General features: G+C 46.6%; 1 protein-coding gene across 1 annotated transcript in view; it reads right to left on the bottom strand.

Moving 5' to 3' along the window:
* The window catches only part of DGKH (diacylglycerol kinase eta), a 183,008-nt gene extending 157,960 nt beyond the window's left edge, over positions 1–25,048 (bottom strand). The window contains exons 1-2 of the mRNA XM_038761763.1: positions 25,023–25,048; positions 15,585–15,815 (exon numbers count right to left, since the gene is read on the bottom strand). Coding sequence (XP_038617691.1) covers positions 15,585–15,803 — 219 coding nt within the window. The 5' untranslated portion in view covers positions 15,804–15,815; positions 25,023–25,048. The remainder of the gene's footprint in view (positions 1–15,584; positions 15,816–25,022) is intronic.
* Positions 25,049–25,899: the final 851 nt, after the last annotated feature.

Below are 25,899 nucleotides of genomic sequence, written 5' to 3'. Positions count from 1 at the left end.
AAATTGGCAACATAAAGAGACAGTCCCTGCCCAACAGTGGGCTCACAGTCTAAAAGGGGGAGACAGAGAACAAAACCAAACATACTAACAAAATAAAATAAATAGAATAGATATGTACAAGTAAAATAAATAGAGTAATAAATATGTACAAATGTGTAAATGGTTAAATGTGGATGAACTACTGATACTGTAGCAAGAAACACAATTTGGTTATCACCGGACAGCAAATGAGAGGGCCAACAAGCCTGAACTGACAGAAACCAGGATGCAGAGCCCCACACCACAGTAGTTGATCCTCAAAACGGCTCCTGGAAACTGATTGGCAGGGAAATTCTCTCTTTTCATATATGCATCTGCATGGTGAAATAATAATAATAATAATAATGGCATTTATTAAGCGCTTACTATGTGCAAAGCACTGTTCTAAGCACTAAACTAGCAAATGCCAGACAAGTGAGTAGAATATAGTGGGTATTAAGTATTCATTACACCGATCATGTTCAGAGATTTTTTAAACATTCATCGGTATAACAATTCATTGACCTATGATAGAGTAGTGCAAGCAAAACCCTAAAGGGATAAAGAATATAAAAAGATTTAGCCATTAAAAATGAGAAACTTTCTGCTTGGTAAACAACTGCAGCGGTTTGGTTTCCTTCCAAAAGAAGCAGGTAAAGATCGGCCCGCTATCAGGAAAATTAAACTATCCATTATGCCTGTTTTAGTTCAGTTCTGAGGTGTATTAGCAGCGGATTTTTATTTTGCAGCCCGTCACGTCAATGTAAATGGGAGTGTTTGTTCCCAGTTAGCAACTTCTGAAGAAACATACGGTTTAACTCAATGTTACACAACACAGAACACAACTAGAAAAGTAGTTGGAGCCAATAAAATATTTAAATTTCGTTAGACAGCTTCCAGAGTCACTCACAGGCAGAAGGCGGACTGACAGAATCGGCAGCAGACTTAATTATCTTCTTTTAATTGTTCCTGGCCACACAGGTAAATTCAGCCCTCAGGAATAAATCACACGAGGTTGCCTAAATGGAAAATGATCTCTTCGGATGTTGGGTCTACTTCTCCTGTGAAAAGTACTTATTAAACACTGCATTTATCATATTATTCTCTGATGTGTCCTCTCAGGGCTTTATCACGTCTTTCAGTACGTGTCATACCCCCCACCCCCCCCACGCATTCAGGAAAATGAATTTGGAAACTGGAGTGCTAATTTGATATTGTGGCAGAATATGAAAAATGACAGCCCCGCTTTCATCGTCAATGAAGTAAATATAAGCAAAATTAGGCTCCGCTGTGCTAGTCATGCTTTTCATTCGTTAACCTCAAAGCAAATAAACATAAAGGGAATTAATTCTTCTGTGGTGCTTGGTTGGGTTCTTGAAGAACTTGCTGTTATGGAAAAATGGCATTCTTCAATTGCCACCGATTCGGTGGGAATGCCCTGGTCAAGAGGTATACAGTTTAAATATTCCATAATGACTGACATAATTCACAACAAATGTCTCCATTCCAGTTTGTCCACCACAAACAGAATTCTAACTCCACTGGGGAGAAATAAGAGCGTGTCTGCTGGGGTTCCTTTTCTGCAGTCCTACATTTTCTCCTGCCTTGAGGGCATCCCTTCCTGTCCTGCCAACACTTCAACCTTAACACGTCTACAACAGAACTCCTATTTCCCATCCAAACACCGTAGACAGCACCACGACACTCCGTCTCACAAGCTCATAACCTTGGCACTATCCTTAGAGAAGCAGCGTGGCTCAGTGGGAAAGAGCCCGGGCTTTGGAGTCAGAGGTCATGGGTTCAAAACCCGGCTCCGCCACTTGTCAGCTGGGTGACTTTGGGCAAGTCACTTCACTTCTCTGGGCCTCAGTTCCCTCATCTGTAAAATGGGGATGAAGACTGTGAGCCCCACGTGGGACAACCTCATCACTTTGTATCCCCCCAGCACTTAGAACAGTGCTTTGCACATAGTAAGCGCTTAATAAATGCCATCATCATCATCATCATCATCCTTAATTCACCTTCTCCTTCAACCCACACTTTCAACCTGTCACCAAATCCTGTCCGTTCAACCTTCACGACATCTCTCCTCCAGGAGGCCTTCCCAGACTGAGCCCCTTCCTTCCGCTCCCCCTCATCCCCCTGTCCATCCCCCCCATCTTACCTCCTTCCCTTCCCCACAGCACCTGTATATATGTATATATGTTTGTACATAGTTTTTACTCTATTTATTTATTTATTTATTTTATTTGTACATATCTATTCTATTTATTTTATTTTGTTAGTACGTTTGGTTTTGTTCTCTGTCTCCCCCTTTTAGACTGTGAGCCCACTGTTGGGTAGGGACTGTCTCTATATGTTGCCAATTTGTACTTCCCAAGCGCTTAGTACAGTGCTCTGCACATAGTAAGCGCTCAATAAATACGATTGATGATGATGATCTCTAGAATCCGCCCATTCCTCTCTGTCCAAAATGCTATCACACTTCTCATGCCCCACCTGGACTCGTGCCCCAGCTTCTTCGCTGACCTCCTGTCTCTCCCCTCTCCAGTCCATACTTCACCCTGCTGCCCGGCTCATTTTTTCTGAAAAACGCTTCAATTCCTATCTCCCCCAGAAAAAATCTCTACCCGTAAATCTTGCATTCATATCACACTGTGCGGCCCCCCTGGCTGCGCTCCACCCTGCACAGGAACACAGTTGCTGCACAAACGATCATCACTAGAAGACCCCTGCTTCACTATCTTCTCAATTTGGTGTCAACTGGGGAACTTTACCGGCAATCTTTCCTTCCAATATCAGTCCTAGTATCATCCAGCGCTTAGAACAGTGCTTTGCACATAGTAAGCGCTTAACAAATGCCATTATTATTATTATTATCCAAGCCACTGATAAGGACATAAAACCACTCCACCCTCAGGGCGAATCCCGGCTTGGGGACATCTTCTGGGAACCTCTTTAAGCCGGCAATCGTTACCCGCTGAGCGTGATCATTGCGTACTCATTCAATTTGCCATCCACCATCCGTTTCCCGCAACGTTTCTATGGTTTGTGGCCAGACTCGGGAAAACAGGGAGATGAGTGGGTACAGCCTTTTCCTGCTGTGGAAAAGGAAGGCGGGAGAAGTTGACCTTCCTTCACTCTCCAGTTTGTGTCTCTTCAGCCTGAGGAGGAAAAAGGGGGGGTGGAGAAAGGGGGTGAAGAGAGAACAAACCCTAACCAGAACTGTGCTAGTTGTGTAAATGCAGACACACCAGAGCATACACACACATACATACACTCAAACCACATCATCCTGTATCACCAAAATACTCTATGTGGTCACAACTGGGAGGATAGGCCAAGAATATTAGTATTCCTGGATAGTACCTTATGTATTATGGTACTCCAACAAAATGATATTTTTTCTTCCCCTATAGGATGATGACTCTTTGGACTTTATCTTAATATTCAAGCCTATCTTTATTTTTAACCTACATTTTACCTTCAAATAGAGAGAGATGTGTCATTTGTTGAGCGCGAAGTGCCAAGCACTGTTCTAAGCGCTGGGGGAGATACAAGGTAATCAGGTTGTCCCACGTGGGGCTCACAGTCTTCATCCCCATTTTCCAGATGAGGTAACTGAGGCCCAGAGAAGTTAAGTGACTTGCCTGAAGTCACACAGCTGACAAGTGGCAGAGTCGGGATTAGAACCCATGATCTCCGACTCCCAAGCCGGGGCTCTTCCCACTGAGCCACGAACTAAGTAAGAGAGAACAGGTATTGAATCCCCATTTTTTCCCAAGTGCTTAGTACAGTGCTCTGCACACATTAAGTGCTTAGCTGAGTTACATTACTCATTCATTCAATTGTAATTATTGAGCGCTTGATGTGTGCAGAGCACTGTACTAAGCGCCTGGGAAATTACAATTCAACAATAGTGACATTCCCTGCCCACACAGAGCTCACAGTCTGGACTGGGGGAGGCAGACATCAATATAAATAAAATTACAGATACGTGCATAAGTGCTTTGGGGCTGGGAGTTTGGAACAGCAAAGGGATAATTATCATCATCATCAATCGTATTCATTGAGCGCTTACTATGTGCAGAGCACTGTACTAAGCGCTTGGGAAGTACAAATTGGCAACATATAGAGACAGTCCCTACCCAACAGTGGGCTCACAGTCATAATTAAAATTACAGATCTGTACATAAGTGCTTTGCGGCTGGGAGGGAGGAGGGAAGAGAAAAGGGAGCAAGTCAGGGTGACGCGGAAGGGAGTGAGAGATGAAAAATGGGGCTGAGTCTGGGAAGGTCTCTTGGAAGAGATGTACCTTCAGTAAGGCTTTGGAATGGCCGGGGGGAGAGTAACTGTCTGGTGGATTTGAGGATGGAGGGCATTTCAGGCCAGAAGCAGGATGTGGGTTAGGGGTCGGCGGTGAGAAAGGAGAGATCAAGGCACACTGAGAAGGTCAACACTAGAGGAGCCAGGTGCGTCGGGCTGGGTCGTAGAAGGAGAGAAGCGAGGTGAGGCAGGAGGGGGCAAGCTGATGGAGAGCTTTAAAACCAATGGAGCGGAGTTTTTGTTCTATACGGAGGTGGACGGGAAACCACGGGAGTGTTCGGAGGAGCGGGGGGACGTATCTACGTTTTTGTAGAAAAATGATCCGGGCAGCAGAGTGAAGTATGGCCTGGAGTGGGGAGAGGCAGGAGGAATTATGTTAGTGCCTAACTTGGGCGCGACTTGGCCATAAATCCCCCTGGTTTTCCACTGGGTTCAACCCAAATCGTGCATCAAAGTGTCACATTATGGCACGTTTAGGCAGGCTCCTGACTGCCCCAAGATTCACCAACTGATAATGGATTATGATTCTAAAAATTCTGGCCCTGACTGAGTGAGCTCCTTACATCATTAACTCCATTATCACTGCCCCACACAGATTGGACCGAATACTGAATTCTATTCATAAAATGTATTTACAATATACCTGCCCCAAGCAGAATATTCACTGAATGAATTACAGATTCAGGGCACTACATGATGCCCAGTGGTTTAAAAGAATTGACACGCCTTCCAAAAATGCTGTATTTAGAATTTTATCAGGGACCAAATGATTCCTAAGTGAATCGGGCACAGTTTGTCACTTATTTCAGCCTTTTTAGGGCTGAAAGCTTCCACGAGTCAGTTATTTTCAGCATCTTCACACTGCATCAGTTTTTTTACAGAGGTTTCTTTCTTCCCGATAATTCAGTCCCGGCTACCTATCTAAAGCTCAGAATGTCATCACTATGGGTTGCGAAAGGAAATTAAATTCCGATTATTTCAGCTAAATATGTTCTTTCCCAGTTCCCTATTTCCTGTATGTGTCAGTGCTTCTCCGATAACAGCCGAGATAAGCCTGCGGGCTCCCTTTCCAGAAAAGCAATTTCTACAGGAGGGCGCATGAGAAGACAAGTTTAGCCATAAAGAATGATGGGGATTCCAACGCCCTTGCGTCAACCCGTCAGGTGGTAAATCCATCCGTTTTCAGGATGAACTTGGAAACTCCCTAAGTTAATGGGCCAGGCTGAACTCAGGGCCTAATTTGTTCCCCCAAAATGTCAGGGCCCTTTCAATTTGTCCTCCTCTCATTGGCACTGCCACCTTGGGAACGGTGGAACAGAGGGGTGGGAAAGGAAAGTCTCCCCCTCTGCACCACAAGCTCACTGTGGGCAGGGAATGTGTCTACCAACTAACAGCATTGTAATAATAATAATAATAATAATAATGACGGTATTTTCTAAGCGCTTACTATGTGCCAAGCACTGTTCTAAGCACTGGGGTAGGTACAAAGTTATAGGGCTGTCCCACGCCGGGCTCACAGTCTTAATCCCCATTTTACAGATGAGGTAACTCAGGCACGGAGAAGTGAAGTGACTTGCCTAAGGCCACACAGCAGACAAGTGGCAGAGCACTGTACTAAGCGCTTGGAAAGTACAATTCAGCAATCATTTTTTCCTTTCCCCTAAGTACCGTTGATTGATACACTGCCTTGCATTTGCTCGCCTGGCAACTTAACCTTTTAGCCCGTAACCCAACCTTATAGTGAAAATAATAATAATTTTTTTTGTTCAAGGCTTTATTATGGGCAAAGCAGTGTACTTTGCACTGGGGAAAATACAGGATAATCAGGCTGGACAGAGTCTAAGGAAGACAGAGAACAGGTATTTAATCCTCATTTTGCAGATTAAGGCACTGAGGCACAGAGATTAGGGGATTTGGCCAAGATCACACAGCAGGCAAGTGGCGGAGCTCGGATTAGGATGCGGGCTCTCTGACTGCCAAACCCACGCTCTTTCCAGTAGCCAAGTTGCTTCTCACGCTCCTTATAAAGTCTGTCGGTACTTCATCCATATCAGCATGCCATTTTAACCACCTGGAATCGCTTAGTGGCATCTGAAACCTTGGAGATTTTCCAGGTCTCTTTTCCAGATGGGTGAGAGTTGAAGACTGTAAGCCCTGTGTGGGCAGGAATTGTCTCTCTTTATTGCTGAATTGTACTTTCCAAGCACTTAGTACAGTGCTCTGCACACAGTAAGCGCTCAATAAATACGATTGAATGAATGAATGAATCATTTATTAAAACCCACTCTAACATCGTACAACCTCATCTGTCTCGCCGCCGACTTCTAAACCATGTCCTGTCTCTGGCCTGGAACGCCCTCCCTCCTTCTATCTGACGGACAATTATTCTCTTCACCTTCAAGGCCTTATTGAAGACACACCTCCTCCAAGAGGCCTTCCCTAAGTCTTCTTTTCCTTTTCTTCTACTCCCTTCTTCGTCGCCCTGACTTGCTCCCTTTATTCATCCCCCATCCCAGCCCCTCAGCACTTGCGTACATATGCGTAATTTATTTATTTATAGTAACGTCTGTCTTCCCCTCTAGACTGAAAACTCACTATGGGCAGGGAATATGTCTGTTATACTGTTGTACTGTACTCTCCCAAGTGCTTAGTAGAGTGCTCTGCACACAGTAAGCGCTCAATAAATACAATTGACTGACTGACCAGTTAGCCCTGTCTGGGTTCCCTCTCTTACATGCCCTTCAACACAGTTATTTTTTCATTTTGGCTGCGGCTTTTGTGGTGCAAAACCTCACGAAAGGCCTTTTGAAAATCTAAAAACAGTACATGCACGAATCCCCTGTAATCGCATGCTTACTGACTCCTTCAAAAAACTCCAGCGGATCAGTGAGACACGACTTCTCCTGATATTCTTTCCCGGAGCAAACTTGGTATTTGTCTGAGTGCTAAATGATGCTAAGATTAATTAGTGTCAATACTCTACCATTTCCCCTATCAGGTGAACTATTTTAACATCTGCCTTCCCCTGTAGATTGTGAACTCCTCCTGGGGAGGGAACCTGTCCTGCAACTCCGTTGTACTGAACTTTCCCAAGTCCTTAGTTCAATGCTCTGGAATATTCCTTATCGATTGATTTTCCAGGTATAGAATCCTCTGGAATCTCCACATACAAAAATTAGATCGGCACAATGCCAATCCTCCAAAAGAGTGCCCATTATACACTTTTGCCAGAGCTCTATAACAATCGCATCATGGATGGATATAATCCTGTTTTACTGACTGACTTCATCTAGTTGAGCATTCCAGAGGAAACATTTTGTGTCTTTTCCACAACTTGTTCCTGTTCTTCTGCCCTATCTAGTAAATAAAAAAAAAAATTAGGATATAAGCATCTAAACATTCAAGAAAGATTAAGCTACATAATTAACTTAACTTTTGCCACCTCTTTTTCATTTCAAAGTGTTCCTTTTACAACCATGATCATCATGCTGCCCTGCTCTGATTTTCCACGCGGCTCTCTGGCTTTGATATATAGAAAATCTCTTTTATTCTTGGTAATGGTGTTCTCTGCAAAGTCCTGGTTAATCTCCCTTTCTTTCCAACTAATTTCCTCTTTGCACCAGATGTGGTACTCTTTGTGGGCTTTCCTTTCTCATTCAAGAAAGCTTTCTATTTTTTAAGAACTTTTCCCCTCCGGTCACACAGGGTTTATTGGGTGCGTGATGTGTTTTGTTTGGAGATTCACATTCTAACTGGCCCTACTCTCGTTAACCAGCTCCGGGATTCACCGTGTGTCTTTTTAAAATCTATTCCTTTCAGGTTTTTCCTAACTAAATTAGCATTCTGACACAGATTTATTTTCTAAAAAGGAAATCCCTGAGTTATTTTTAAGATAAAAATATTTCTATATTCACTATATCTATTTATACCATTTCTATATATGTTTCTATTGCAGTTAGCTATGTAAGTCATAATTGGCTCATGTTTAGATATGACCCATTTTCCCGACTGGATACTCCTTGAGGCCAGAGGTTTTCTGTTTCGCCTCAGTCGCTAGCAAAATGGTCCGCCTATCAAGGATGGGCACGAACTACAGAAGCTTAAAAGGGGGAGAAATGGCAAAGGCTAAGAGGAAAGGTTTAAGGTGCTTAAAAACGTTCCCCAAACTTAAAGTTCACCCAGGAAGTAGACCACTAAGCATGTGTGGAAGTTCTACCAACGAAAATGAGGAGATCAGAAAGTCCTGACTTCCTATACGCAAAGCCAGGAGCTAAATAAGGTTCTAACAAATTCATTCAATTGTATTTATTGAGCGCTGACTGTGTGCAGAGCACTGTACTAAGCGCTATGGGCTCCCAGGGGGTGAGGCAGAACTCCTACAAGCCCAAAAATTCCCCTCTGGGGGAATTAAACAAATGATGCACTCTCTCAAATACGGTTCCAATCCACCAGAGAAGCAGCGTGGCTCAGTGGAAAAGAGCAGGGGCTTTGGAGTCAGAGGTCATGGGTTCAAATCCCATCTCTGCCAATTGTCAGCTGTGTGACTTTGGGCAAGTCACTTCACTTCTCTGTGCCTCAGTTACCTCATCTGTAAAATGGGGATGAAGACTGTGAGCCCCACGTGGGACAACCCGATCACCTTGTATCCTCCCCAGCACTTAGAACAGTGCTTTGCACATAGTAAGCACTTAATAAATGCCATCATTATTATTATTATTATTACAAAAGACTTCCTATACGCAAAGCCAGGAGCTAAATAAGGTTCTAACAAATTCATTCAATCGTATTTATTGAGCGCTGACTGTGTGCAGAGCACTGTACTAAGCGCTATGGGCTCCCAGGGGGTGAGGCAGAACTCCTACAAGCCCAAAAATTCCCCTCTGGGGGAATTAAACAAATGATGCACTCTCTCAAATACGGTTCCAATCCACCAGAGAAGCAGCGTGGCTCAGTGGAAAAGAGCAGGGGCTTTGGAGTCAGAGGTCATGGGTTCGAATCCCATCTCTGCCAATTGTCAGCTGTGTGACTTTGGGGAAGTCACTTCACTTCTCTGTGCCTCAGTTACCTCATCTGTAAAATGGGGATGAAGACTGTGAGCCCCACGTGGGACAACCCGATCACCTTGTATCCTCCCCAGCACTTAGAACAGTGCTTTGCACATAGTAAGCGCTTAATAAATGCCATCATCATCATCATCACCAACTCTTGCAAAAAACGCACAACGATACATATACAAAATTAATTTATATTTTATTCACACACTCACACACACACACACACACACACACACACACATATTCACATAGGGTTGAATGTGATTTAGGATATGCCACTATGTTTCACTGGGGCTTCAACCAGTGACCTGTGGCTCAGCTCTTCATTCAGGGAGAGAGGAATTCCTTGACCTCTAGTATGATTTTCACAACTCATCCTATCCTGGAAACTCTAAATTCAGAGCTGGGAATGCTACCGTGCTCCTTTCCCCAGGGATCCATAACTAGAGACTCAGTAGAACCCCACAGGTAACATGGACCAAGAGGACTCCGTTGGATTGAAGGACAGAAGCCACTTGGAAGATCGAGGAAGAGGAGAGGGTAGAAACAGCCAACGGCCAGGAGGTGAAGGCCCGTCTCCTTCCTGATGGATTCTAAACCGGCTGGGTTCAGCCTTTAGACTTCAAGGGCAGGTAGGGTTAATAATAATAATAATAATAATAATGATAATATTTGTTAAGCACTTACTATGTGCCAGGCACTGTTTTAAGCGCTGGGGTGGACACAAGCAAATCATATTGGACACAGTCCCTGTCCCATGTGGGGCTCACGGTCCCCATTTTACAGATGAGGGAACTGAGGCCCAAAGAAGGGAAGTGACTTGCCCAAGGTCACACAGCAGACAAGTGGCCTGATGCCCGTTTACTTGTATTGCTGTCGGTCTCCGCCCTTTAGACTGTGAACTCGTTGTGGGCAGGGATCCTCTCTCTTTATTGCTGTATTGTACTTTCCCAAGTGCTCTGCAGACAGTAAGCGCTCAATAAATACGACTGAATTGGCAGAGCCAGGATTAGAACCCGTGACCCTCCGGCTCCCAGGCCGTCCGCTATCCGCCACGCCGTGCTTGCTTCTCTAACCTCTCCCCCTCCTCCATCCCCCCGGCTTTACCTCCTTCCGTTCCCCACAGCACCTGTATATATGTTTTTACGTATTTATTACTCTATTTATTTTACTGGTACATATTCTATTTATCTTGTTAATATGTTTTGTTGTCTGTCTCCCCCTTCTAGACTGCGAGCCCACTGTCGGGTAGGGACCGTCTCTATATGTTGCCAACTTGGACTTCCCAAGTGCTTAGTACCGTGCTCTGCACGCAGTAAGCGCTCAATAAAAACGATTGAATGAATGAAGGAATGAACCACTAGGCCATGCCCCCTCCCCACCATCCTCTCTTCCGGCCTCCCGGGTTTGCCCAGGCGGGAGGGGAGCCAGGAGGGGATAGACGTTTTTCCTCAAAAATTAGCTGGTGCCGCAGAATTCCCCAGTCTAAATGAATGGGAGGCAGCAGAGAACGTCCCTCTCTGCGTGTCCGCCCACAGCCAGTATCGGGTCGGACAAGGCAACTTCACGTGTGGCCCGGACTCCGGACGAGGAATATCTGGATCGCTTCCAGTTTGGCACCGATCGTCTTCGGTTCGGCGGGGCTCCGGGCAACCCCGGGTAGCCCCGGAGGGGCAGTGCCAAACTGGACCCAGGCACGCATCCCGGAAAGCCGGTCATCGGGAAAGCCAGTTTTCATTCCTGCCCAAAGCAGAGCTCGGCTTCCCAGGAAATGAAAGCTGACTCGAGCAAATTCCCTTTAATCCTAGCATCAACCCTGAGAACGTACCAAAAGGATCTTACGGTCCAGCAGGGGAGACACACATTAAAACAGATTGGGGAGAGGGGAAAGAGTAGAGTGTTGTGGGGCTGTGATGTATATCAAGGTACATCAGCACTTAGTACAGTGCTCTGCACACAGTAAGCGCTCAATAAATGATTGAATGAGGCACACAGTCAAGTTCGTAGCATGTTTTTTTTTAATGGCATTTGTTAAGCGCTTCCCGTGGGACAACCTGATCACCTTGCATCCCCCCCAGTGCTTAGAGCAGTGCTTTGCACATGGTAAGCGCTTAACAAATGCCATTATTATTATTATTATTATGTGCAAAGCACTGTTCTAAGTGCTGAGGGGATACAATGTAATCAGGTTGTCCCATGTGGGGCTCACAGTCTTAATCTCCATTTTACAGATGAGGTAACTGAGGCTCCGAGAAGTTAAGTGACTTGCCCAAAGTCACACAGCAGACATGTGGCGGAGTTGGCATTCAAACCCATGACCTCTGACTCCAAAGCCCGGGCTCTTTCCACTGAACCATGCTGCTTGTTAGTACAGTGCTTTGCACGCAGTAGGCGCTCAATAAATACGATTGAATGAGTGAATAAGGGGCACACAGTCAAGCTCGTAGCGTGTCTGCCTGTTAGTACAGTGCTTTGCACGCAGTCGGCGCTCAATAAATACGATTGAATGAATGAATGAAGAGTGGTCACGAAGGGGACGGTGGATAGGGTTCTCCCCCTTCTAGACTGTGAGTCCGCTGTTGAGTAGGGACCGTCTCTATATGTTGCCAACTTGTACTTCCCAAGTGCTTAGTACAGTGTTCTGCACGCAGTAAGCACTCAATAAATACGATTGAATGAATGAATAGGGGAAATAAAGGGTTTAGTTTGGGAAAGCCTCTTGGAGGAGATGTGATTTTAGGAGGGTTTTGGAGGTGGGGGGTGTGGCGCGCTGTCGGGGAATATGTCTCCAACTCTGTGGTTCCAAGTGCTTAGAACAGTGCTCTGCACACAGTTAAGTGCTCCATAAGTACCTCTATTTGATTGATGAACGGGGAGGGACTTACGGGACTTACAGGCCTGAGGAGAGCATATGGGAAACATGTCGTTGTAAGAGTAGCCAGATCAAGATCAGAGTGGGTGGGTTAGGTTGGAGTAGAACTGCAAATATAAACACATATATGTCGACAGAGATCTATATATACATACATATAGATATATATAGTCATTCATTCATTCAATTGTACTTACTGAGCGCTTACTGTGTGCAGAGCACTGTATTAAGCGCTTGGGAAGTACAAGTTGGCAACATATAGAGACGGTCCCTACCCAACAACGGGCTCACAGTCTGGAAGAAAATTTTCCCTCAGCACTCCTAAGTGATTTATTCTAAACCCTCCTGTGTATTCGCAATTTTTTTTTAACTCTCGTACCAGAGAGGGGATTAGAACCCAGGCCTCCAGCCTTTCAAGGCTGTTACCTTTCCTCTAGGCCACCACAGGCCTCACAATATATATCTATATATATACATACATACACATATATACACATCTATACACACACACATATGTATATGCACACTATATATATATATACACACTATATACACGTACGACATATACACATATATACACACTATATATATATACATGCACTATATATAATATATATATATGTGCACTATATATATAATGCATACATATACACACAATATATCTATATTATGCATATATATACACAATATAATCTATATTATACATAGATATAGCACAATATATCTATATATATATCTATATATCTATATAGATGTCTAGATATCTATAGATATCTTTATCTATAATAGATATATTGCAAGGCCAGCACTCCCAATGATGAACCAAGTGATACTATTCCAAGCCCTATGCTTTAAAAGTACGTCCCCCCGAGTCCCTGATCCCGATGTGAGCAGCAGTCACTGGACCATTCATTCATTCGTATTTATTGAGTGCTAACTGTGTGCAAAGCACTGTACTAGGCGCTTGGCAGAGTACAATGCAACAGCAAACAGACATACTCCCTGCCCACGATGAGCTGGCATCCATCTGGGAGGAACCGGGGCTGAAAGGAAGGGGTCCCCCCATAGCCCCGAAACATGGGGAGGGGTGTTGGAGGGGATATAGGTTGGACAGCGGAGGGGGAGCACTGAGGAATTGGTTCTTCCGTGCTCGGGAACCCCGCATTTGCCTGTGGGGTCCCTAAAACAAATGCCCAACAGGCTTGGAGAAAACCAGCAAGAAATCTCTCTCCTAAACTGTCTCCCCACCCCAAACAAAACAAGGAAGATTGGGTCCCACCGGTTGATATACCCAAGGGGCTCCCACAATTACCCTGCAAATACACCCAATTAGGTGAATCTGAGCGCACATCTTGCCACTGACTTGATCTTTCCTATATTTTGTGAACTGCTATGAAAAACATGCCTTTGAAGATCTGATGAAAATGCTACCCTATAATAAACACGCATCAATGACGATAACCCGAAACTTCTTTTAATTGGTAAAATATTTCATATTGGAAAACTTTCTCAATTAGAAAAACATGCACCGGCGATTTCACCAAAAAAAGAGAAAAAAAAACAAACCAAGACTTACTTCTTTTCGTCTTCTACTACTACAGAGAAACAGAAAAGTTAAGTTCATCTGAGGTGGCTTTTTTCCTTCCTATAGGCAACAACCTACCATTCAATCGGGCACCAAATTTCCATTTGGGGCAATCGAAGGAAATAATTCCCAAACACCAGCAGATGTAGAAATAGTTCTAGGTAAAATATCTTAGGAAGGAGGGTGCAGTGACACTTGTGCAGTTCGTTCTTTCTCTCTCTGGTTATTAGTCTGTCATTGATTTAATTTTAAAAGGGGATGGGTGAAGGCTTTTAAGGTTAACACCATTGGATCCTTTGTTGGTCCATTAAATTTGCACAGTTAGGTTCTGACCACAGGCAAAACAGAATGAAGCAAACCTCTTAAAGTCACTGTTTAAGGCGAGTTGTAAACATGACATTTCTGTGCTTGGCATTCAGTCACAGACTTCGCTTTTAAGTTTTCCTAGCTTGCACTCGGGGCAGTCAGGCAATCCAAACTTTTCTGTTAACAAAAACTGGGCTTCATGATTAAGACGAGCCCCCTTTCTTCAAGCTCACACGAGGCAAACAGACCCCCCACTTCTACCTGCTACAGTGTGAGTGTCAGCTTGTCCCTAGGGAGGGCCTGGCCCAAGCCAACGGGAGAGTTGGAGAGAAATGGGAGAGGGAGAAAGGGGGGAAGGAAGGAAGGAAGGAAGGAAGGAAGGAAGGAAGGAAGGAAGGAAGGAAGGAAGGAAGGAAGGAAGGAAGGAAGGGGAAGGAAGGAAGGGAGGGAAGGAAGGGAAGGGAAGGGAAGGGAAGGGAAGGGAAGGGAAGGGAAGGGAAGGGAAGGGAAGGGAAGGGAAGGGAAGGGAAGGGAGAAATGCTCCCTGCAACATCCCCCGATCCCGGGACCTTGGGACTGTCATAAGAAAGCAAAGTGGGGATGGCCACTGCTGCTTGTACCTGCCCACTCTCATTCATCCATTCAATCGTATTTATTGAGTGCTTACTGCGTGCAGAGCACTGTACTAAGCGCTTGGGAAAGTACAATACAGCAATCAAGAGAGACAACCCCCACCCACCACGAGCTCGCAAGTCTAGATGAGGGGGGACAGACATCAAATAAAATAAATAAAATGACAGACAAACGTGGCTTGGTGGCAAGAGCCCGGGCTTGGGAGTCCGAGGCCGTGGGTTCTAATCCCCGTTCCGCCACTCGTCTGCTGTGTGACCTTGGGCGAGTCACTTCACTTCTCTGTGCCTCAGTTCCCTCATCTGTCAAACGGGGGTTGAGACTGTGAGCCCCACGTGGGCCAACCTAATGACCTTATATCTCCCCCAGTGCTTAGAACGGTGCTTGGCACGTAGTAAGGGCTTAACAAATACCATCATCATTATTATTATTATTATTATTATTAAGTGCTGTGGGGTGGGGAGTAAAGGGAGCGAGTCAGGGTAACAAGGGAGGGAGTTGGAGCTGAGAAAGAGTGGGGCTTAGTCCGGGAAGGCCTCTTGGAGGAGATGGGCCTTCAACAAGGCTTTGAAGGGGAGGAGAGGAATTGTGTAGGGGATCTGAAGAGGGTGGGCAATCTCAGCCCACTCCGCCCTATACCAGGTGGGGAAAAAGGCCTTCTTTAGCCCAGACGGACAGGTTGGCGATTGTTGAGTCAGCACTGGGCCCCGGCGCTGGCCTCCGTCCCCCGGGCCCGCTCCCCTCCCCTCGTGGGCGCCGGGGGTCCATCCCGGGGGGGTCCCCGGCCCCTCACCTTGCTGCGGATCTGTCCGGAGGTGGACACTTTCCGGATCAGCTTCTGGGGCCCCTCGTGTTCCGCTTCGCTGTCGGACGACTCGTCCCCGGCCGAGGCGATGGCTGAGGAGGCGCTGGCTGAGGCGGCGACGGCTGAGGAGGCGCTGGCTGAGGCGATGGTTGAGGAGGAGGCGGCTCCCAGACCAGCGGCGGGCGGGGGTCCCGTGGCCCCGGCCATCCTCTCCGATTCCTGCGGAAGGACAGGACCCGGCCGGCCTGTCAGACGGGGTCCTCCCGCTGCCATATTTCGCTCCCCGTGGGGGCCGGGCCCGGGACCCCAACGACCCATCCGCGGGACCTCCCCTCCTCCTCCTCCTCCCGGGGCCGGGCTGGACGGGCCAAAGGGCGGCCTGAATGGAGGTCAGCGGGAGGGAGGGAGGAAGGGGCAGTCAGGAGCACGTGGCAGAGTGGGAGCCAAGCGGTTCGGCCCACGAGGCGGCCCTCGGCCAATCCTTAACTTCAACTTCAAAAACCGGGGCCTTGCTCGAGAAAATCGAAACTTCCCGCCACGTCTCTCGAGACGATGCTCCCTTTCGGGTATCGTGGCCCAGTGGAAAGAGCCCGGGCTTTGGAGTGAGAGTTCACGGATTCAAATCCCGGCTCCGCCAACTGTCAGCTGTGTGACTCTGGACAAGTCACTTCACTTCCCTGGGCCTCAGTTACCTCATCTGTAAAATGGGGATTAAGACTGTGAGCCCCCCGTGGGACAACCTGATCACCCTGTAACCACCCCAGCGCTTAGAACAGTGATTTGCACATAGTAAGCACTTAATAAATGCCATCATTACTATATATATAAATAATATATATACATTTATCCCCCGTTTCCCTTTTTCATTGGCCTTCTTGACTTGGCTCACCCCCCTTCTAGCTCTTTCCTCAAGAAGTCCTTCATTCAGTCGTATTTACCGAGCGCTTACTGTGAGCAGATCTCTTAGGTTGAACCTAAGAGAATGGTACCAAAATGGCAAAGAAATTGCAAAACGATGGAGGGGAGGACTCCCGTCTGCAAAGGTTAGAAACGTGACACAGCGTGGGATCATTTTGCACGAGGCTAAAAATGGTTCGCCAAAAAAAGCCTTGGCAGAAGAGTGACCCCAAAAATGAGGAAGGATAGTCTAGAAACTAAAGGGCGAGGAAGCTCCTATGCCATATCCTTGATGATTTAAACAAATACAGAACATACTCCCTCTTAAATGACTGGGAGAAAGAAAAAAATCCAGCGCCTCCTCAGCTAATGCTCTAGGGGCTTGCTGAAAAAATTAAGAGAAAAAAACCTGTGAATAAAAAAGTACATAATGCATAGTGCTACACCAGCATTGAAAAATCTCTGGGTTTGTAAAACTCCTGGTATTCTGTGACTTAAAAAAAAAATCCAGTGTATCCAAATAAAAGGTACTTTAGTCTCTGGAATTTTTGTTTGACTTTTCGAACGCTACTCTCTCTTTCACGAGCATAGAAACGGCCTAAAGTATAGCTTTCAACTTAGGAATCCCTTTGCAATTCAATTTCCATAAAAACAAATCTGTGGCATACTTTCCAAGCGGTAAAATTCATTTCCTGCATCTGAATCTAAGTGCCTCCCACACACACCCTCAGAAATTAATGTCACTGGTCTTTATGCGAGTTCACTGTCAGAGACCTGGGTTGAGGCTCAACTTCCAAGTTCAAGTAAAAGACGGCAGACTTGGTCTGAGGAGAGAATTTGCACATCATTTGAAAAAATTCTTGACCTTCTTTTGCCATCTCTAGGCAAGAAATGAAATCATCACATACATTGCAGCTTTTATTCCTCCACATGATCCCCTTAACTCTACTTTAAAAAAACTTTTTGTCGTACAGCAGCTGAGCAACAAGTTCCTCAGACTTGTTCTATGGCCGCGGAGATTTCAATTAGCGAGTCTGGAACAAACCAGTCTCCGCTTATTCTTCTCAAGTAACTGTAACTCCTTTCAGGGCACCGACATTTAAATTGAAAGGGAAAGGATGCTCAATGCCCTATAAAGCAATTATTGCCCATCCAAATAAAATCTTTCATTTGGAGGTGTTATTAAAGTCTCTAATTGAGGTCAACTAGCCCTCTTTCTCAGGGCCATCCATTTACAAGGCAAGGATAGTAAACTTTTAATGTTACCCTAATTTGAAAATTAAGACTCCGGTGTTCACCTGCAGACTTCACTCAATATCACATATTAATTTAAAAAATAGTTTATCCCTTTGAATTCCATTAATTATATGATCCTAATTCATCCACGGTTAATCCTTATATCTCAAACACGACCAAGCGCTTAGTACAGTGCTCTGCACACAGTAAGCGCTCAATAAATACGATCGATTGACCATAAATACCACTAATTCAGGGCGATTTTTTTCCACTTTTCGCGTCTGAAGTTTTGGCAGTTATATAATCTAGCAATCAACTATTTACTGAATTTTGTTCATTTTTTTCTTCTACAAAGTTTTATTTTAAAATATTAGGTTGCCAAATCTATGAATTCAAAAACATCCTCTTAAAAAATATACATCCAGAGGGACGACAGACATAAACAGCCCAAAGGCAGATCCACTGGTATGCTTTAATTCTGGCTGAGGTGTATGCCATTTAAACTTGAAAATGCTGAGGAAATACTGGGTTAGTTATACACAAATGTGAGAAACCTGTTTTGGGATAATTTGATTTATATCTGCCATTTTAATAATGGCCTCGATATACATCCTTAGAGTTCATTTTCACATGTTAAAGGAAGCTTCATTTCTTACTGGTATGTTCGTTATGTAGACTTAGACATTGGGGTTTGGGTTTTTTTTGAAAACTGAGATGAGTGTGTGTCTATCTCCTTTTTTAAACTCAGTTTTTCCAAAATAATTGTCCTGTGGATTTGGGGAAGAAACGACTGTCGGTGAAGTTCATTTAACGTGAGCAGGTGCAGCTGAAAAGACCAAAGTGGGGGACCCAAAGCCCCGTCCACACTGTGCACAAAAAAAAGCTCTCCCGTGCTGTGGTGTTCGGTTTTATTCTTTGCAAGTTCCTGGGACTGTTTTCTCTTTTGCCTTCTTGTCTCCAATGTACAAATTCTGTGGCTTTATATGAGCCCTTTGACTGTCAACATGCAGAACTTTTTGATAAGTATAACTATTAAATACACTGTTCAAGTCCTTGGAATTATAGGTACCCAAGAAATAAGCACCAGAAAATAGGAAACAATAAGAAGAAGAAGAAGAAATAAGATAAAGAGGCACCAGTGTGTAATTTAAGCTGTCGCTGCAGCGAAACATTTAAAAGTAATATTAATTAGCTATTGATTTCCCAATAAATCGTATTTATTGAGCACTTACTGCGTGCAAAGCACCGTACTAAGTGCTTGGGAGAATGAAATAGAACAGATTTGATAAGCACATGCCCTGCCCACCACAAGTTTACAGTCTAGAGGCAATCTTAGGCACTTAATGAAGGATTGAAATGTTTCAAAGCAGCTATATCCAATGCAATTTCCATGTGGAAAACGAAGGTCTCTTTCGGTTACACATCTATATGCCATGTTTTAGAGACCTTTTAGACTTCAGATGAATAAGACTGTAAATTATCTACCAACTCTATTGTATTGCATTCCCCCAAGCGCTTAATACAGTGCTTTGCACACAGTAAGAGCTCAATAAATACCTTTGATTGATAAGAGGTATTTTATTAGATCTTTTCCCCTCCCAGGGCATCCAATACACATGAGCATTATTGCACCTAAAGCCATTCTGTCAGCCCACTATACAAATTCATTATGCTTGGTGTTTAGGGAAATTTGATTTTTATATTTGTATTTGCCCATTTTCCTTTGAATTCCATCCTTTATAACTTTCCATTAGCTTTATGCAGTTTAGTCAGAATTCAGCTGTTTGGGGCAAAAACTGCTGTAGTTTGGGGATTAGGTCAAAGCACTACCCTAAACTACTTTCCAAATTCCCCCAAATTTTCTAATTGTTGATAACATTTCCAACCAATTAGCTGTGAAACTGGGATAGAGGGTAGTGGGAGAGGGAAGTTATAAGGCTAAAAATACCCAACACATCTTTGGTCCTTAACAAATTAAGTAGAGGTAATTCATTTAAGTTAACTTTTTAAAAAAGTCCCTCACTGGCCTGATTATTGTATTCAAGGCCAACTCCTCATTCAATGGGGAAACTTTTTCTTCTATCCTGAATGAGGTAAATCCGAAGAAGGATGGCCCTAGAAGGGGGTCACATTTCAGAAAGAATGAGGTTTTATATATTACTTTATCAACGTGACTCAGAAATATTAAATGAAACAGAAAAATGGGGCTTAACTGTTGCATTGTATTCTGCTTAGTTTCCAATAGAAAGAACCCAGAAATAAAACCTGTGAATAGACCAACAGAGCGAGGTGAAGAAGGGATGTTGAGTTCATTCGATCGCATTTATTGTATTTATTGGGCGCTTACTGTGTGCAGAGCACTGGACTAAGCACTTGGGAAAGCGCTTTTAGACTGTGAGCCCCTTTTAGACTGTGATCCCACTGTAGGGTACGGACTGTCTCTATATGTTGCCAACTTGCACTTCCCAAGCGCTTAGTACAGTGCTCTGCACACAGTAAGCGCTCAATAAATACGATTGATGATGATAATGGTGATGAAATACAAGTCGGCAACATATAAAGACGGTCCCTTCCCAACAATGGGCTCACAGTCTAGTTGAGTCACAGACCTCAGTCACCCGTGTACACAGATCAAATGCCTGAGGGGTCATTCTTAATATACACATAAATAAAAATGTATATGAACATCACAGGTAAATACACTCATAGGCATCAGTGGCACTTCTGTCCGGATTATTTTTAGATACTTCACTATTTATTTATTCACGCATCTGCCTTTCCATTCTCTTTCCCTCTACCTGAAAATTATTTTGCATATGTTATCCCTCGTGAGACTGCAAATTCCTTGAGGGCAGGGATCTTATCGTGTACCTCCATTACACTCTCTGAAGTATACAATCTCGGGGCTTTGTATTCTGACCATTTCTAGAGAAAACTGATAGCTCTTGGAAATTAAAATGTAAACGTCACCTACCTGTCAATCCTTAGAATGGATTTTAAATGCAAGGGCAATAGTGAGCGGGGTATTTGCTAAGCGCTTATTATGTGCCCGCTCATCGCACCTCGATCTCCTCTATCTCGCCGCCAACCTCTCACCCACGTCCTGCCTCGGGCCTGGAACGCTCTCCCTTTTTTATATCTGACAGAAAATTACTCTCCCCATCTTCAAATCCTTATTGAAAGCACATCTCCTCCAAAAAGGCCATCCCGAACTAAGCCCTCATTTCCTCTTTTCCCACTCCCTTCTGCGTCGCCCAACCCCTCAGCACTACTGTACGTATCCAGAATATATTTACCATTAATATCTGGCTTCCCCTCTACACTGTAAGCTCGTTGTGAGCAGGTAATTTGTCTATTCTGTACTCTCCCAAGTGCTTAGTACAGTGCCCTGCACACAGTAAGCACTTAATAAATGACCCAATGACTGCCAAACTGGGGTAGGCACAAGATAATCATATTGGATGCAGTCTTCTATGTGGGGTTCACAGTCTAAGTGGGAAGAAGAGCAGGTATGCAATCCCCATTTTACAGATGATAATATCGAGGCACAGGGAAGTTAGGTGACTTGCCCAAGGTGTCACAGCCTGCAAAGGGCACAGATGGGATTAGAACCCGGGTCCCTGACCCGCGGTCATGAGCTCTTTTGTCTGGGCCACTGTGCTAGACAGTGTTCCATAATTAGAGTTAGTGGGGCGGAAAACCACTTTTTCTCTTATTCAGACTCACTCAATGCTGTGGAAAGCAGGGAGAGAAGTAACGTGGCCTAGTGGGAAAAGCACAGGCCCGGGAGTCCTGCTGGATGGCCTCGGCACGTCGCTTTTCTCCGTACCTCAGTTTCCTCATCCTTACAAACGGAGATTAGATGAGTTCACCTTGGGCTACGAACACCGCGTGCAATGGGGACTGTGTCTGACCTGTTAACGTGTATCTACCACAGGAAGACTTTGGCATCTTGGAGTACTTTGATATTCACCCCTCCCACAGCCACACAGTACTTATCTACAGCTCCATCTGTAATTAATTTTAATCTGTCCTCCCCTCTAGGCTGTAAACTCTTTGAGAGCAAGGATCGTGGCTACCTTCTCTTTGTATTGGGTTCTCTTCCAAGGACTTAGTACAGTGCTCTGCACACTGTAAGCACTCAATAAACACCGTCGGTTGATTAACAAAAGCCACAATTATTAGTATGGTGGCTTCTCCCTCTGGCTACCAGGAGCTGGAGGACCCCGGTTATTCTCAATGACGGAATCGAGAAACTTCATCGGAAGAGACGACTCTCCTTCCTCCCACCCCATAATTTCGGCTCTTTTCTTCAATGAATGGGATCATGAAAAATAGCCCCTTGTTTGGAACCCGAGGGAGTTTCTAGTATGCAAGAAGAGACGCACAGCTGAAAAGAGCAGGAAGACCATTGGGTCAGGGGCACTATGACCCAACGATGGTATATACTGAGCGCTTAGTTTTGTGCAGAACACTTGGGAGAGTCCAATACAACAAAGTTCCCTGCCCACGAGGCGTTTACAGGTGTCTACAATTTAAAGTCATTTTAAAAAGCTATTTAGAAACGAGCAATTCAATCTAGTGAACGTCCTTTATTTATTAGCACCTCGGGAAAACATTCCTGACTTTCAAATCTGTAAAGTCAGGCATCATCATCATCAATCGTATTTATTGAGCGCTTACTGGGTGCAGAGCACTGTACTAGGCACAACTTACACTGCCTAGAACAAAGTTTCATCTTTCTCTAAAACACCTCTGAGGGCCTAGGCGATGCTCTGACCTGGGAGGTCATTATTCAGGTTAAACCAAATATATGAGCATTTTCCCTGTTGCGGGGCTGGCATGGATCTTTGCCTCCCAAGAGGAGAGAACAAGCGCGGTTCGATCTTCTCCCTCTTTTCATTTACAGTGCTCTGCACACAGTAAGCGCTCAATAAATACGATAGATTGATTGATTGATTGATTGATTTACCCAGGGGCTGAATCCTTCCTTCCCTAAAATGCTGCTTTCTAATCCCTTAAGACCGACCTTGACAATCTCGGGACTCAGGCGGCAAAACTTCTGAAATAGAAATAAGGACCGAGAGTTGATTCTTGAGCTGAGACCGAGTCCCTCGGTTAGAGGAGAGTGAAATGTCAACGTCCAGATTCAAAATTCAATCCCTAGCATTTACTCCTGGCAGCCATCCCCGTTGGAAATAACGGGAGAAGTGACAGCAAATTCAGACTTGGAAAAACCAGGTCAGTTGAAGTTACGGGCGAAGCGGAGCCGAGGGAAGCTAGAAAAATTATTCAGCGTTAGAAAGGACTGAGAAGGGCTGTTGTAATGGGGGAGAGGGGCAGAGGCCAGGGCATTCTGCCTCTCACCCCTGCCCCTGTCCCAACTTCAGGGGTCTTTACCCAACACAGCACACATAAACCTGCCAGGACAGACTCGGGGGAAACAGACGGATCGTACAGACGGCCGTCTTCAGTTCCAACCGAGGCTTTTCAGCAACAGATGGAGCGGCAAACTGCCAGCTTGATGTGAGAAAGGCAAAATCTTTGAGAATGGGGATGTGATTTGGGAGGACGAGGAGCCGGGGATTGGGGGGAAGAGAGAAGGAAGGAAAGGAGAACGGGGATGTGATTTGGGAGGATGAAGAGCCGGGGCGGGGGGAAGAGAGACGGAAGGAAAGGAGAATGGGGATGTGATTTGGGAGGATGAAGAGCCGGGGCGGGGGCGAGAGAGAAGGAAGAAAAGGAGAAGGGGGCAAGGAAGAAGTAACTCGTGAACTCAAGACCTTGAGAAGGAGACTGGTGCTCAGGCCCCGAGTGGCTCTGAGGCAGTTAGTTCCCTCTGTTTGGGCTAGAGGAAGGAGGGAAGACGGGAGCTGTCTAAACAAAACGATAACCCTCTCCCCCCTTCCCCTTTACTCACACTTCCAGAGCTGCGCTCAGGCACTAAATTTATCCAACATCCGTGTTTCATGGGCAGCTTAATCCCAAGCAACGCTGCAGTTAACTCCCCCACCCCTCGCCCCATTCCTCTGCCTCCTGCCAAAATGTTCCAGCCTGGAAAGTCCAGGGCTTTATGAAGGAGGGAGAGGAAGGAGACTAGAAAAGAGGAGAGGAAGGATAAGGAAGAAAAAGAGAGGAAGGGGACTGGAAAAGAGGAGAGGAAGGATAAGGAAGAAAAAGAGAGGGAGGAGACTAGAAAAGAGGAAAGGATAGGAAGAAAGAGAGGAAGGGGACTAGAAAAGCGGAGAGGAAGCATAGGAAGAAAGAGAGGAAGGAGACTAGAAAAGAGGAGAGGAAGGATAAGGAAGAAAAAGAGTGGAAGGGGAGTTGGTTGAAGGAAGAGCCGGAGAAGGAAGAGGAAAAGATAAAAAGAGGAGGAGATAAAAGGAGGAAGATAAATATTTACATTAATTAGACGGTCCTGCCCAAGCATAAAAGTAGTGGTTCCTCTTTGGAAATCTGATTGATTTGGAAAAGCTGTCTTCCCCGGGGCAGAAACCACATCCTGCCCTTGGCAAAAATATATATCCACATACACACACATATATATTTCAACCTCAACTTCTTCCCTCTTGTTAAAAACGAAGTGCCAGCCGGGTGGTGGTGGGCGCCTTGCTGGCCCATCGATGGGTCGGAGGGCCCGGGCCAGGGACAAAAGGGCCGGTTGTGGGGGGGGGTCATTTGGGAAAGGGGGCAGGGGAGGAAGAGGAGGAGGAGGAGGAGGAGGAGGAAGAGCAGACCAGGGGGAGCAGGAGCGGGGACGGGGGTCCGGTCTTTCCGTGGCCCGGGCCCGAGCGGGGGGTGGCCGGGGGAAGGGAGAGAAAAGGAAAGCGGCGGGAGGAGGAGGAAGGGGAAAAGGAAGAGGGTGGAAGAGGAACAGGGAAGAATGGGAAGGAAAAGAGGACAGAGGGAGGGGGGTGGGGAGGAGAGGAGGAAGAGGAGCAGGAGGGGGAGGCAGGGAAGAGGAGGAGGTTGGGGAGGAGAGCAGGAAGAGGAGCAGGATGGGGAGGCGGGGAAGAGGAGAAAGAGGAGATGGGTGGGGAGGAGAGGAGGAAGAGGGGGCAGGGAAGAGGAGAGGAGGAAGAGGAGGAGGAGAGGAGGAAGAGGAGCAGAATGAGGAGGCAGGGAAGAGGAGCAGGATGGGGAGGAAGAGAAGAGGAGGAGGAGAGTGGGGAGGAAGAGAAGAGGAGGAGCAGGATGCGGAGGAGGACGGGGAGGAAGAGGAGGAAGAGGAGGAGGCCGTGCTCGGGAGGGCAGGGTAGGTTGTCGGGGGGTGGGCGGCCTGTTACGCACCAGCTGTTCCCAGGCGGGGCTGCGGGGGCCGGAGGACGGGGCGCCCACGTGCCGGGCCTCCATCCCGCTCCGGCGGCTCCGCTCCGCTCCGCTCCGCTCCGCTCCCTCCCTCCCCGACCGACGGCCGGACGGACAGACGGGCTGACCGACGGCCGGCCGGCAGGAGCGGCCGGACTGAGGGCGCGGCCCCTCCGCTGCCGGGCCCGGGGCCGTGCGGGCTGAGGGCTGCGGGCTGCGGGCTGAGGGCGCCGCTCCCGGCTCGCTCCTTCTCCCGGCCCCGCTCCGCCCGGGCCGCCTCCTCCTCCTCCTGCTCCGCCGGGCTCGGCCGCCCCCGCCGCCCCGGACACGCCCCCCGACGGCTTAGCCACGCCCCCAGAGGGTTTAGCTCCGCCCCTAGACCCTGACCACACCCCCAGGCGGATTATCCCCGCCCCTCGGCCCTGGTCACGCCCCCCGAATGGCTTAGCCCCGCCTCTTTGTCACTGGCCACGCCCCCAGACGCCTTAGCCCCTCTCCTCGGCCCTGGACACGCCCCCCGAAGGTCTTAGCCTCGCCTCTTTGTCACTGGCCACGCCCCCAGAAGGATTAGCCCCGCCCCTCGGCCCTGGTCACGCCCCCGAAGGTCTTAGCCCCGCCCCTTTGTCGCTGGCCACACCCCCAGACGGCTTAGCCCCTCTCCTCGGCCCTGGCCACGCCCCCGAATGTCTTAGCCCCGCCTCTTTGTCACTGGCCACGCCCCAGACGGCTTAGTCCCGCCCCTCGCCACGCCCCTTATGGTCGCGCCCCTGTGTCTCGGCCACGCCCCCTCCCCTGGCCACGCCCCCTAGCCTGGCCACGCCCCCTCTGCTCTGTTAAGCGCATAATAATAATAATGATG

Source organism: Tachyglossus aculeatus, chromosome 20 (genome assembly GCF_015852505.1).
Source record: "Tachyglossus aculeatus isolate mTacAcu1 chromosome 20, mTacAcu1.pri, whole genome shotgun sequence".
NCBI lineage: Eukaryota > Metazoa > Chordata > Mammalia > Monotremata > Tachyglossidae > Tachyglossus > Tachyglossus aculeatus.
Note: the sequence above shows the minus strand (reverse complement) of the source record. Positions and strands in the feature narration are given on the sequence as shown.